Raw genomic sequence first — 14,863 nt, 5'->3', positions numbered from 1 at the left:
ACCTTTCCAAAGCTGCTATTAATTGGAGATGCATGTTTCTCAGTTAAGAACTTGACCTGTCCTTAGCTGAACAGCAACGTGTTCTTCCTCAAAAGCCCAACATGGAAATGCTTGCCTGTCTTCCTGCCTATATTCTCTCTAGAAAAAGCCATATCTCAGACCGGGGTTAAAAAATAAATAAATGATTCAGCCCATACTAAACGTATGGCAGTGAGGCCATAGATGTTCCATTACATTAGAAGCCCTATAGGTGACTCCAGCCGAACCAGTTTCTCTACAGTGTTTTTCTGGAGTGTTTGGAAGACACGGGCCTGTCCTGAGGTCACAAAACAGCTTGTGTTTCTGAGAGGCAATTCTATCTGTGACGCGAGGACCACTGTACGCTCCCGAGCCCAGCACCAGGAGCAAAAAGAGAGAGCAGGGCGAATCACGTCTGTGCTCAGACACACAATATGACACAAGACTCTTTCTAATCCTGTGAGGATTCACACTTTGGCAAGGAGGACACCTGCTTGATAATAATGACAGAATCCCAGAAGAATCTCCGTTTTGCATCCTTGGCAGTTGTTCTAAAGGCTGAAATTCAAAACGATTTTTGGGAATGGAGCTCCAGCAGAATGGGAATAAGACTTTGAAGCTGGCCAGTAAATATTGTGAATATCTGTCAGTTTAGTTTTTCTGCCTCAAAAAAATGAGGGACTGTTAGGGGAGAACATCTTGAAGTGATCAGAAAAAGTTAGATTAATTACTGCGTTTGCTGGCAACTCTTGACACCATTTTGGACAGCATAAAGTGTCCTTGTCCACAGCTTTTAATTTATTTTCATACACTACCATTCAAAAGTTTGGGGTCACTTAGAATTGCCCTTGTTTTTGAAAGAAAAGCCAATTTTTTGTCCATGAAAATAACATCAAATTGATCAGAAATACACTGTACATTGTTAATGTTGTAAATTACTTTTGTAGCTGGAAACGGCCTCTATGTCATGGAATATCTACATGACATAGAGGCCCATTATCATCAACCATCACTCCTGTGTTCCAATGGCACGTTGTGTTAGCCTTTTAAAATTATAAACTTGGATTAGCTAACTGATCATTAGAAAACCCTTTTGCAATTATGCTAGCACAGCTGAAAACTGTTGTTCTAATTAAAGAAGCAATAAAACTGGCCTTCTTTAGACTAGTTGAGTATCTGGAGCATCAGCATTTGTGGGTTCGATTTCAGGCTCAAAATGGCCAGAAACAAAGAATTTTCTTCTGAAACTTGTCAGTCTACTCTTGTTCTGAGAAATGAAGGCTATTCCATGCGAGAAATTGCCAAGAAACTCAAGATCTTGTACAACGCTGTGTACTACTCCCTTCACAGAACAGCACAAACTGGCACTAACCAGAATAGAAAGAGGAGTGGGAGGCCCCGGTGCACAACTGAGCAAGAGGACAAGTACATTAGAGTGTCTAGTTTGAGAAACAGACACCTCACAAGTCCTCAACTGGCAGCTTCATTAAATAGTACCCGACAGCAGTCTCAATGTCAACAGTGAAGAGGTGACTCCGGGATGCTGGCCTTCTAGGCAGAGTTGCAAAGAAAAAGCCATATCTCAGACTGGCCAATAAAAATAAAAGATTAAGATGGGCAAAAGAACATAGACACTAGACAGAAGAACTCTGCCTAGAAGGCCAGCATCCCGTTTAAAACAATGACCAGAGAGAGAATGTCAATGAATACAGCAAAGAACTGCTGTTTTTATGAGTGAGATCATATCTAAGTTTTTATTTATCACTGTCAACACTATTCAACATATTAAAAACATAAAGCGCGCTTCTCCCTACTTCCACTCGCAATACAGCTGCAATAAATGAGTAGCCAAGTGTATCGATAGTCCTGCGTTTTATATTATTATTAGCAGCTGGTCGTGTCTATTTTAATCTAGAGGAATATTTCACTTTCTCTGGTCACTACATGAATTTGTGCAGGTGCGACTGTAGTTTTGCCATCCGGTGGAAGACGGTGTCTCCTCTCTCTGGTCAGTCTCACCGAAAGGAGAGAGTAGGGACCGTGAGAGGCAGACCCTCTGCTGCTCTCTCCCTCCCTCTGCTGAGACTAATGACGTGTTCAAAACAACTGGGAATTCAGCAATCTCCGACTTACAACTTCAGTGTGTTCAAGACAACTTGGAACTCCCCCCAAAATAACAAGATCCGACTGGGATTTTTTGGCGGGGTGGTCATCCAACTCGGAATCGTTGGCATCTTTCTATAGCTCCGACTTTTCGACCTGAAGATCACTGGCATCGTGATTTGACCTAGTTTTTTCCCCCCGAGTTCCCAGTTGTCTTGAAAGCACCATGACCATCAGAAGCAGGTACCATCAGTCCAGTCAAATAAAAAGCTAATTATTAGCAAATTATTTCATTTTATGCTTAGCGTTGCCTCGCAAGTGCTACACCAACTGATATTTTGTTATCAAAACTCAAGTTTGAGATATAATATGGTCTGAGAAGAACAATATTGGCAGGCCAGGCATACAGCCAATATGCTGTGATAATGTATTAGGCCTACTGCACAAACCTCATTCCTACAGAACTGTTATTATTAGGGTAATGTTACGTCATGTTTAAAAAAAATTCTGAGCGGTAGATCTCAGCTTGCTTTTTGACTGTGAAAGTGAGCTTGACACAGAAAAGGTTGGTGACCACTGCGCTATTGGTATTACTAAACAAAGCAAAACAACAGGACATCCTCTTCATCTCGATCATCTCCGTCCCCTTACCTTGACAATGAGTCAGGTTCACCCTCTTGTAACCCTTGGGGCATTCCACTTGGCCGTTCGCAATCACTGCATACGCTGCGGGATAAAAGAAAAAGCACTGATCAGAGAAAGAGACATCACATTCTGCTTGTCTACTTTAAAAAGCGTTGCATCCATAACACACAGATGGAGGGAGAGGGATGGTTCATGTCTAGCAGGGGACCATATGTTACAGATGTGCTGAGCTTAGCGAGGGGAGAAATTAGATGGGGACCCACAGCTGGGCCCTGCGGGACACCACAACGCTGCCATGTAAATGGATCCCCATCAACCACAGTTATAAGACAGTACTGCCATCACACACAATCATCAACAACACCACACATCATTAATAATCATATTACATAGACCCTGGGGACACATACACAGAAAAACAGAGCCAGTACATCATACATTGTTTCGAAGAAACACATGCCACAGCCATGACCTGTGTCACTAACCATGGCAAAAATCCAGTTACTGGGGTCCTTACAATGGTGCTGCGCATATCTCTTTTTGCTTGTTCTACTAAAACAATAACAATCTCCTCATGCAGCATGTCCTTCAGCAGGGTACTTTAGAGGTTCACAGAAGTGGCGTTGTGAATAACACTCTGTGTCCATTCATGCCCCCAGCGCAGCCATACACTTGCTGAGGCCTGAAAACATGATGTCATTATTCATTCGGCACCCAGTCAGGGCAGGGCATGCTCCTTAAGTTGTTGGTACTGGGGAAGGAGGCTATTCTCAATATCAGATGGCAATCACTGAGACGTCACTTGTAGAGAAAGGGGGAAGGGGGTGAGGTGGGATTGAGGTAGGTGCAAATCGGAGCCGAATGCTGGACAGGAGCAATGTGATTAGTCACAGATTTCACAGTTATGGAAAACTGAAAGAGGAGACGCAGACGAAGAGCCTCCTAGAATATCATCAGACACATGTTAAAAGGAGAATGGCCCTCCTCATAATTTAGTAGTCACACACACACACACGCTCATTCATAGCTTGAAACACGTACACAGTATGACAAACTGTATATGTGAGCTCCATAAGTACCATCAATATCTAGGGTGTTGCAGGGTGTTGATCTGGAGGCCTGAGAGTGACAGACAGAGGTGTCGCAGGCAGGCTGTCTGACAGACAGCGGTGACGCAGGCAGGCGGTCTGACAGACAGCGGTGTCACATGCAGGCGGTCTGACAGACAGCGGTGTCGCAGGCAGGCGGTCTGACAGACAGCGGTGTCGCAGGCAGGCGGTCTGACAGACAGCGGTGACGCAGGCAGGCGGTCTGACAGACAGCGGTGACGCAGACGGGCTGTCTGACAGACAGCGGTGTCGCAGGCAGGCGGTCTGACAGACAGCGGTGTCGCAGGCTGGCGGTCTGACAGACAGCGGTGACGCAGGCAGGCGGTCTGACAGACAGCGGTGTCGCAGACAGGCGGTCTGACAGACAGCGGTGACGCAGGCAGGCGGTCTGACAGACAGCGGTGACGCAGGCAGGCGGTCTGACAGACAGTGGTGTCGCAGACAGGCGGTCTGACAGACAGCGGTGACGCAGGCAGGCGGTCTGACAGACAGCGGTGACGCAGGCAGGCGGTCTGACAGACAGCGGTGACGCAGGCAGGCGGTCTGACAGACAGCGGTGACGCAGACGGGCGGTCTGACAGACAGTGGTGTCGCAGGCAGGCGGTCTGACAGACAGCAGTGACGCAGGCAGGCGGTCTGACAGACAGCGGTGACGCAGACGGGCTGTCTGACAGACAGCGGTGTCGCAGGCAGGCGGTCTGACAGACAGCGGTGTCGCAGGCAGGCAGTCTGACAGACAGCGGTGTCGCAGGCTGGCGGTCTGACAGACAGCGGTGACGCAGGCAGGCGGTCTGACAGACAGTGGTGTCGCAGACAGGCGGTCTGACAGACAGCGGTGACGCAGGCAGGCGGTCTGACAGACAGTGGTGTCGCAGACAGGCGGTCTGACAGACAGCGGTGACGCAGGCAGGCGGTCTGACAGACAGCGGTGACGCAGGCAGGCGGTCTGACAGACAGTGGTGTCGCAGGCAGGCGGTCTGACAGACAATGGTGACGCAGGCAGGCGGTCTGACAGACAGTGGTGACGCAGGCAGTCTGACCGGCAGTGGTGACGCAGGCAGGCGGTCTGACAGACAGTGGTGTCGCAGGCAGGCGGTCTGACAGACAGTGGTGTCGCAGGCAGGCAGTCTGACCGACAGTGGTGACGCAGGCAGTCTGACAGACAGTGGTGACGCAGGCAGGCGGTCTGATAGACAGTGGTGACGCAGGCAGGCGGTCTGACAGACAGTGGTGTCGCAGGCAGGCAGTCTGACCGACAGTGGTGACGCAGGCAGTCTGACAGACAGTGGTGACGCAGGCCGTCTGACAGGCAAGTAGACGGTGGGTCAACAGGACCTGACAAGAGCCCCTTTCATGCAAACAGGCCCGGCATCCCCTCAGCCACATCAGCACATCTGCCCTTACCTCACCATGAAGCACTGTCGGACACACACCACGCAGAGACCCTGCAGTCAGCCCCCCTCTTTCTCTGTTTGGGAACCCCTGTCATTTATTTTTCCTTTTCCTTCATACACAGGTGAAAAGCTGTTTATTTGGAAAAAATGAGGTGGAATTCCGATTCCAGATCCAGCTGCAAAAGTTCTCTCCGTTTGTGGGATTGGTGGCCCTCAGTTCATCAACAGGCTATCAATATCGTAGGGATGAGGAGGGTGGAGTCTTGTTGTCTTCCTGGAATGTACCTACAATCTTATTTATGGTGTTTAATCATTTTCCATGTTATCCCATCTGTGTTCTGAGTGGTTGTGAGCGTCTAACAGTGTGAGTTCAGGGCTGTGGAGCAGGCAGGGCTAGTGGAAGTACCTGAAGGTTCACACAGCAGATCAGAAGTGGGTCAGACCAGACGGGAGCTCCCCTGCTGGGTCTGAGAGAATCGTGTCAAAGTGAAGTGCCTGTTCCTGTCTGCCCGCCCCGTCCTGCGTACATGGAATCCCCAGGGATGCTTCTCTATAATGAGCTGTTGTGACAGGGCAGCGGGTGGTGCAGGTACGACCCCCCATGAGGACAGGATCAGATTCTGCCCTGAGTGACTGCAGGAGCACATGCCAAGGCAGGGGGCGGGCCTCCCAGTCAAGCTTATTAGTACTGAGAGACTAGAGGGAACACAGAGGAGAGCAGGTCTGTCTGAAGTAGCTTCACCCGCAGGTTACCTGAGATGACAAGTCATCATCTCTATGGTGAACCCACTGCTAAAGACAATGGCAAACAAAAAATATACTGCATAAATAGGACCAAAGGTTTTGCCTAACTACCTTACCAGGAAAAACTCTGGGCCCTAGTTATAGGCTAGTGCAATCGACAACAAACATACCCAAAGAGCGAAATGTATTGTAGGCTATGTATCTAGCATATGTCCTAGTTCAGGATGTTTTGTAACCTACTGTGGGTAGAATGCCACTGTGGAATGGTTTTGACATGCCGTCATGCTGACCCAGACAATGTTCATTGTCACAGATCCCAAAGCAGTCGAACGCAAGAGTGACCTTGCTGCATCATTAGTGTTCCCCCTGGTTACATGGATGCTGGGACAGAGAAACCAGACTGGCGCATATTCATTGTGCTTTACAAAGAAGAAGCACAGGGACACAGACTGTTGGCCTTACTTGTATCCCCCTTCATTCATTCACTGCAAAAGACTGTCACCCCTGACTGATTTGTTGTACTTCAACAGTCATCTCGAAATTGCGTCAGGAATTTTATTTGCAATGTTACGAACCGGCTCAGAGTTCGCAACAAAAGGGAGACAACGTGGAGACAAGGAGTATCAAAAATATATATTTATTAGATACCATAACTAGCACAACCAAAAACAAGGTGTCTGCATGGAGAGAGTCTCCCCAATGACTGTGGAAGAGGTGTCTTTATCCTGGGACACACCCGAGCACAGGTGTTTCCCATCTAGCTGACGACCCTTCCAACTCCGCCCACTGGCATCCTAATGAGGAACAAGAGCAAAGAGAGAAAATACAGCAGACAGAGTGGGAGGGTCGTCACAGCAACCATTCAGCACTATTTGTTTGTAAACAGTTAACGGTGCAATATGCTGAAATCGCTTCACCATTTCCTGATTGCTAAAATTCTACGTTTCGTAATTTTAATCTAAACCGTTGTGAAATATATTTTCAAACCCCAAATATTGTATTTTCAGATGTTTGAAGCTGGTGTACAAAACCGAAAGTAAAAGACGCAAAACGAAACTTAAGAACAGGAAGCATAGAAATAGGGCATATAGAACATATCTACCGCTTCTTAGACTTGCTTTCAATGAATGGCAGATCTATAACTCACATTACTATGTGAATTTGGTCTGGTCGCCCAAAAAGATACATATAGAAGCTTTAAAGCATCATATACAATTTCTTAGTAGGTGGCATTGCTTTCTTTTGAGAGCCAAATAAATGTCAGTGAAAGTTCTACTCTAAAACAGGTGTCAAAGCTACCTTAGGATAGTCTTCAAAATAGGCATTTTGACATGTGGGGGGTTTATTGAGGGTATTTAGAGAGGAGGAGAGGTTACACAAAAGAGGAGTGATGGTAAGGAGAGAGAGGGGGACTGGGGAGAAAGAGGGGCAGGTCTAGCTAGTCAAATGGGTTCTGCTTGACAGAAATCTAATTGAAAATGTAGTGCAATCATTATGTGGAGGCCTATTTCGAGGTCCGATTGGCACATCCTTCACATGCATAGCACTGTACTGAACCCACAATGTACTGTACTGCCTCAGCCCTATTATCCAGCTCCCCCATGAGGCCTGCCCCCAGTCACTCCCTACCTCCAGGCTTATCCAGAACCCCAGCTGGAGAACCTGAGAAGAAGGGGTAGACCAGAGAGGGGGAATGGATGCAATCCACAGGAAAAGGGGAGACAATCTTCCCTCTCCATTCCAACGTTAGATATTCTATAGGAACACAACAGACATGAGTGCCAAGACCCTTCAAGACCCTTTAAGTGACATGCTTTCTGAGAACAAACCGCCATGGGACAAACTGGCGCCATGGAGAGACCCAAGGGGCAAACCAAACTCAACTCTTTAATCACAAGGAGTTGTTTCATTCCCTTTGAGATGAAGATGAGAAAGAAGTCATCTCCCTCTGGCCTCCAGGCCAACGGCTGATTAGAGAAAACAGCTAAGGGGAAGTCATTTGCTTTCAAAGCAGAAAGTCTGTTTGGCACACACCAAGTTTGCCAATCTGGCATGGCCCATATCACCAGCCCTGTAAATAAGACCTTCAGTAGCAGCCAGCCAGTCAAGCGCTGGGACATCAGATGAGACAGCCACATGAGCCTAGGTCCCCTGTGATTCAGTTGGTAGAGCATGGCGCTTGCAACGACTCCCACGGGGGTCCAGTCGCTCTCGATAAGACTGTCTGCTAAATAACTAAAATGTAAAGAATTAGCCTAACATCAACATCCCCATGATGAGATCCGCCCCAGACATAAACACACTAATGCAAAGCAAACTTTTGTCTTACAAAAAAAACTCAGTATACCAGCTAAAAGTTTGATATTGAGTAAATTAAATTCCCAGCTGTGTGTTCACAGGCACCGACAATTACCATGTTGTGGCAGACATTCTATATAGACAATTCAGCTTCTTCGATCAAGGCATTGATCTCAATCATGTTCGGCTTGATTGAATCCTTATTCAAAAACATCCTATTAATTGTCTCAGTGTTTAACATAATTTGATGCATTTTGCATCTTTGTTCGTAGTTTGACAGTTTATCATTTTCTCTCCTCCCTTTTTTACGATGCCCATGGCGGTGTGGTTGTGACCTCCCATTTAAAACAGACACACATTCTCCCATAATCCCCCACTGCCGCCACTCGATATTAAATATTTACCACTGGGGCAAGGCCAAGAGATGACATGGTACAGTCCATACCCTATGATGAACAAGCCTAACATGTATCTTATTACACACATTTCATTTCCATGTGCCTCCAACTCACTGGCACGGTGCCTTGGACAGCAGTGCTCTCTGGGACAGATAGATTATGTCTGCATTAGGATTTATACCTGTGAGCAGCCAGGCCATACTTCTGTCTATCTAAAAGATTCACACTGTTTGCACCCGGCATTAAGCTAAATCAACACAGAATGAATCAGAACGCATCAAAGGATGGAAACGTCTCTGTCTAATCACCATGAGAGAGAGGATGCAGCAGCAAAGAGAGAGAGCAGCCTGGAACCTTGGCATGGACCACAGCAGATGTTTAGCAAAGTCACACCCTTTGTTCGGTTTTGATCTTGGTCATTAACAAGTGTTCAATGTTTGATCACTGCTAATAAAAAGTAATACGCATATGCTTTGGTCCTAAATGAATGGCAGATTCAATATTTCTCCATGGAAACTGGGAGGGATGATCTCATGTGGGTCGATTTGTAACTTGCCCTCTCCTCCTCCTCATTTTATTTTATTGATCTAATGTTCAGGAATAACATCCCCATGAGAGAGAGAGAGAGAGAGAGAGAGAGAGAGATATAGATAGTATAGGGCGGGCCTGGTGGAGTGGGGTTGGGTTGAGAAAGGAGGGGCAGAGGGCCAGGAGGCTGACATCATCATGCTGTGACATCACGCTGTGACCTCAGTGGCCTAGGGAGGAAGTGGCTCCAGGGCCAGGGCTCCTGTGGTTGGGACTGTGATTTATGTGGGCCCCGAGGTACCTCTGATTCTGCTCCCTGGGAAGCAACCCAGCGTCCCGGAGTAGAAGAGTCAATGGGAGGGAAGACTTCCCGGAATGACAGATAGGGAGACAACCGGAGCCATGCTTTATGGAATTACATAAGCCATGGAACACACAGGGAGTGGTGGCGATTAGGTGGTATCCAGCTAAATGCTAATGAGCCCATTGAGAATATTTTATACAGTCTCTGACTGTATACCGCCCAACCCTAGTGGCACCATAGAAATATAATTACTATGGGTGGCCATCTACTCCATATAGAGTCATGGAAATGGCCATGCCACTCTCACAGCAGGTCAAAGAGTCACACTCAGGGCAGAGCCAGTGGCCTCTTCTCAAGTACCTCAGATTAACTTACATGATGAACCTTTCACTTAAAGTGATCAATGTAGAAAACCAGAGCATGTTGGTCCCTGTTCCAAAAAGTCTTGAGACACTGATATATCAGTCATTATACAACAGGAGAGTCTAATCCTGGATGCTGATTGGTTAAAACCACATTCCAGCCGGTGTCTATTCCACAAGTTACCACCGGCTAAAGCTATGACGGTGAAATGCCTATTTACTCTGTTCCATCTCACTGAGCAATCTACTGTCTCATCAGTCCAGCCAGGCAATTTATAAACTTGATCTGCACTATAATAAGCATCTAGACATTATCTCCTTTTAGACTAGCATTTGGTTTTCAACTTCAATTTGTATAGACCTTGCTGTCTGTCTCTTCAACATTTGCAACATTGTTTTAAAACTGAAATTCGATCTCCAGCTGTCCTATAGAAATGAACGTGTTGTAAGTTGGGACGAGACAGGCAGACAGCTTTTCTCAGCCAGTCGAAATCATGAATCAGCTGGCATCATTTTTATGGATATATACAAATAAATGTCAATAGAAAACAGGTCAAACAAAATGAAATGCAGCTAGTTTGCAGTGATTGTGTTAGCGGTGTTGTTGGCTAGCTCCTCTGAACAACCGTGTCCTAACGAGAGAGCACATTTTCTATGCCAGGCAAAATCGCGCATCATTGACTCATTGTTATGGATGTATCCAAATAAATGTCACTAGAAAACAGCTTAAACAAATGAAAATGAGGCACTGTTTGACGTGACTAAGTTAGCCGTAGTTGGCTAGCTAGCAAGCAAGGGATAAGAATGTTGCCAGCCAGGATGGCAATGGAACTTTTAGAACCAACGACTGGGTAGCGTCCATAGATACAGAACAAAAATACTTAACGACTGGGTCGCGTCTCTGGCAACTGATCCGACAGAACGAACGAACGACCAGCCGGCCCTCAACAACAACACCGTGCCAATGTATCCTCCAAACACCGGCTTCTCGGGCACTATCATTTTAGTGATCTGATCTGCTGGATTCACTTCATTAGATACGTTTCCTAATATACTTTGAAAGCAAATTAGCTGTCAACTACATACCTAACACTTGCCTTTCCTCATCCAATCAGGTTTCATCTCGCAGCCCAGGGGGACAAGCAGCTCTAACTGCTTCCATCTCCTCTCCTGCGAGAGGACACACGTCAACCTTTCCAAACCTGAAATGTAAAAAGGTTCGGCGCAGTCGCTCTCTCACTCTCTCACTCGCTCACTCTCTCACTCTCTCACTCGCTCACTCGCTCACTCTCTCACTCACTCTCTCACTCTCTCACTCTCTCACTCTCTCACTCTCTCACTCGCTCACTCGCTCACTCTCTCACTCGCTCACTCTCTCACTCGCTCACTCTCTCACTCACTCTCTCACTCTCTCACTCTCTCACTCACTCTCTCACTCTCTCACTCTCTCACTCGCTCACTCTCTCACTCTCTCACTCACTCTCTCACTCGCTCACTCGCTCTCTCACTCGCTCACTCGCTCACTCTCTCACTCTCTCACTCTCTCACTCTCTCAGCCTCATAAGAACCAAAGGGAGAGGAGAGATGGACCAGGGTCTTATTTTATCTGGAGTTCATTACGCATTGGAATTTGCAGCATGTGGGTTTACAGTGCATTCGATCCTACAAGGCTGAACAAGGCTGGGGCTTCCACAGTGTAGGCCTGGGACTGACAAGCACATCTCACTGTCATAACCTCCATTACGTCAACCTCCGTCCTTCCCAAAAACACACACCCATTCGTTTCCCCATTGCACCATGGCTTTCTCCACTCCATATAACAATAATAACACTTTAACTACCAAAAATAACAATGTAGTCTGGCAGTGTCTTGGATGGGATGTCTCTTACCAAATCAGTCAGAGTTCAGTGAATCCTTGCCATCGGATAGAGGGAGAACTACAGGAGAAAGACGTGGGAATGGTATGGGAATCAGAGTTAGGACTGAAGACAAAGACAGGGAGCAGAGAGATAAATCCAGGGATGTATCTCCACAGAACTATGCTGCCACTAAAACCGCACTCAATGAGCTGTATACCGCCATAAGCAAACAGGAAAGAGCTCATCCAGAGGCGGCGCTCCTAGTGGCCAGGGACTTTAATGCAGGGAAACTTAAATCAGTTTTACCTCATTTCTATCAGCATGTTAAATGTGCAACCAGAGGAAAAAAAATCCTAGGCCACCTTTACTCCACACACAGATGCGTACAAAGCTCTCCCTCACCCTCCATTTGGCAAATCTGACCATAGTTCTATCCTCCTGATTCCTGCTTACAAGCAAAAATTAAAGCAGGAAGCACCAGTGACTCGGTCTATAAAAAAGTGGTCAGATGAAGCAGATGCTAAACTGCAGGACTGTTTTGCTAGCACAGACTGGAACATGTTCTGGGATTCTCCGATGGTATTGAGGAGTACACCAGTCACTGGCTTTATCAATAAGTGCATCGAGGACGTCGTCCCCGCAGTGACTGTACGTACATACCCCAACCAGAAGCCATTGATTACAGGCAACATTCGCACTGAGCTAAAGGGTAGAGCTGCCGCTTTCAAGGAGCGGGACTCTAACCCGGAAGCTTATAAGAAATCCCGCTATGCCCTCCGATGAACCATCTAACAGGCAAAGCATCAATACAGGACTAAGATAGAATCGTACTGCACCGGCTCTGACGCACGTCGGATGTGACAGCAATTGCAAACTATTACAGACTACAGTGGGAAGCACAGCCAAGAGCTGCCCAGTGACATGAGCTTACCAGACGAGCTAAATAACTTCTATGCTAGCTTCGAGGCAAGTAACACTGAAACATGCATGAGAGCATCAGCTGTTTTGGACGACTGTGTGATCACGCTCTCCGCAGCCGATGTGAGTAAGACCTTTAAACAGGTCAACATTCACAAGGCCGCAGGGCCAGACGGATTACCAGGACGTGTACTGGGAGCATGCGCTGACCAACTGGCAAGTGTCTTCACTGACATTTTCAACCTCTCCCTGTCTGAGTCTGTAATACCAACATGTTTCAAGCAGACTACCATAGTCCCTGTGCTCAAGAACACTAAGGTAACCTACCTAAATGACTACCGACCCGTAGCACTCACGTCTGTAGCCATGAAATGCTTTGAAAGGTTGGTCATGGCTCACATCAACACCATTATCCCAGAAACCCTAGACACACTCCAATTTGCATACCGCCCAAACAGATCCACAGATGATGCAATCTCTATTGCACACCACACTGCCCTTTTACACCAGGACAAAAGGAACACCTCCGTGAGAATGCTGTTCATTGACTACAGCTCAGCATTCAACACCATAGTGCCCTCAAAGCTCATCACTAAGCTAAGGACTAAACACCTCCCTTTGCAACTGGATCCTGGACTTCCTGACGGGCCGCCCCAGGTGGTAAGGGTAGGTAACAACACATCCACCATGCTGATCCTCAACACAGGGGGCCTCTCAGGGGTGCGTGCTCAGTCCCCTCCAGTACTCCCTGTTTACTCATGACTGCACGGCCAGGCAGGACTCCAACACCACCAACACCATCATTAAGTTTGCTGATGACACAACAGTGCTAGGCCTGATCACCGACAACGGTGCAAGGACAACAACCTCTCCCTCAACGTGCTCAAGACAAAGGAGATGATTGTGGACTATAGGAAAAGGAGACCGAGCACGCCCCCATTCTCATCGACAGGGCTGTAGTGGCGCAGGTTGAGAGCTTCAAGTTCCTTGACATCACCAACAAACTAATATGGTCCAAGCACACCAAGACAGTTGTGAAGAGGGCACAATAAAACCTATTCCCCCTCAGGAGACTGAAAAGATTTGGCATGGGTCCTCAGATGCTCAAAAGGTTTTACAGCTGCACCATCGAGAGCATCCTGCCTGGTATGGCAACTGCTCAGCCTCCAACCGCAAGGCACTACAGAGGGTAGTGCGTACGGCCCAGCACATCGCTGGGGCCAAGTTTCCTGCCATCCACGACCTCTATACCAGGCGGTGTCAGAGGAAGGCCCTAAAAATGGTCAAAGACTCCAGCCACCCTAGTCATAGAGAGTGTTCTCTCTGCTACCGCACGGCAAGCGGTACCCGAGCACCAAGTCTAGGTCCAAGAGGCTCTAAACAGCTTCTACCCCCAAGCCATGAGACTCTTAAACAGCTAATCAAATGGCTACCCTGACTATTTGCACTGCCCCCCTTCTACGCTGTTGCTACTCTGTTATAATCTATGCATAGTCACTTTAATAACTCTGTACATATAACTCTGTACATATTACCTCAATTACCTCGACACCAGTGCCCCCACACATTGACTCTGTACCGGTACCCCCTGTATATAGCCTCCACATTGACTCTGTACCGGTACCCCCTGTATATAGCCCTGCTAATGTTATTTACTGCTGCTTTTTAATTATTTGTTATTGTTATCTCTTACTTTTTTTGCTGTTGGTATTTTCTAAGTAAGCATTTCTAAGTAAGCATTTCACCGTAAGGTCTACACCTGTTGTATTCGGCGCATGTGTCAAATAAAAATAGATTTGATTTGACTTAAAGCTGACCAGAGGAGACACATTAAAAGGTTCTGGAAACAGTAGGTTGAACAAGTGGTCTAAGCCATGGGTTCCCAAGCTTTTTCACTCGGGGCCCCCCTTCCAGCATTGGGGAACATCCCACACTCCCCTGTGCATGTGAGCACACGCCACGTCTATTTCTATGGGCACAAGCACTGTTCATGACACAAACTGTTCACACCCCTCTTGTTGGTGGAGAGGAAATGTTGTACGTTTAAAGCTTATTTCCTGCAATTCTACACATTTTGTCATGGGGTGCAAAAAACATTTAGCAGTTTCTGACAAGTTAGAAATAGTAATAAATAGTTCTCTAAGGTATCAAATCAAATTGTATTGGCTACCTGGGGTGGCAG

At 47.1% G+C, this 14,863-nt stretch overlaps 1 protein-coding gene across 2 annotated transcripts in view; it reads right to left on the bottom strand.

The window, feature by feature from the left end:
- Positions 1 to 14,863, bottom strand: part of LOC115172628 (latent-transforming growth factor beta-binding protein 2) — a 157,015-nt gene that overhangs the window by 51,894 nt on the left and 90,258 nt on the right. For both annotated transcript variants that reach the window (XM_029730257.1, XM_029730258.1), the window contains exon 9: positions 2,773 to 2,847. In XM_029730257.1, coding sequence (XP_029586117.1) covers positions 2,773 to 2,847 — 75 coding nt within the window. The remainder of the gene's footprint in view (positions 1 to 2,772; positions 2,848 to 14,863) is intronic.

The sequence above is a fragment of the Salmo trutta genome, chromosome 33 (genome assembly GCF_901001165.1).
Source record: "Salmo trutta chromosome 33, fSalTru1.1, whole genome shotgun sequence".
Classification (NCBI taxonomy): domain Eukaryota; kingdom Metazoa; phylum Chordata; class Actinopteri; order Salmoniformes; family Salmonidae; genus Salmo; species Salmo trutta.
The sequence above is the reverse complement of the archived record's forward strand: the minus strand, read 5'-3'. Positions and strand labels throughout refer to the sequence as shown.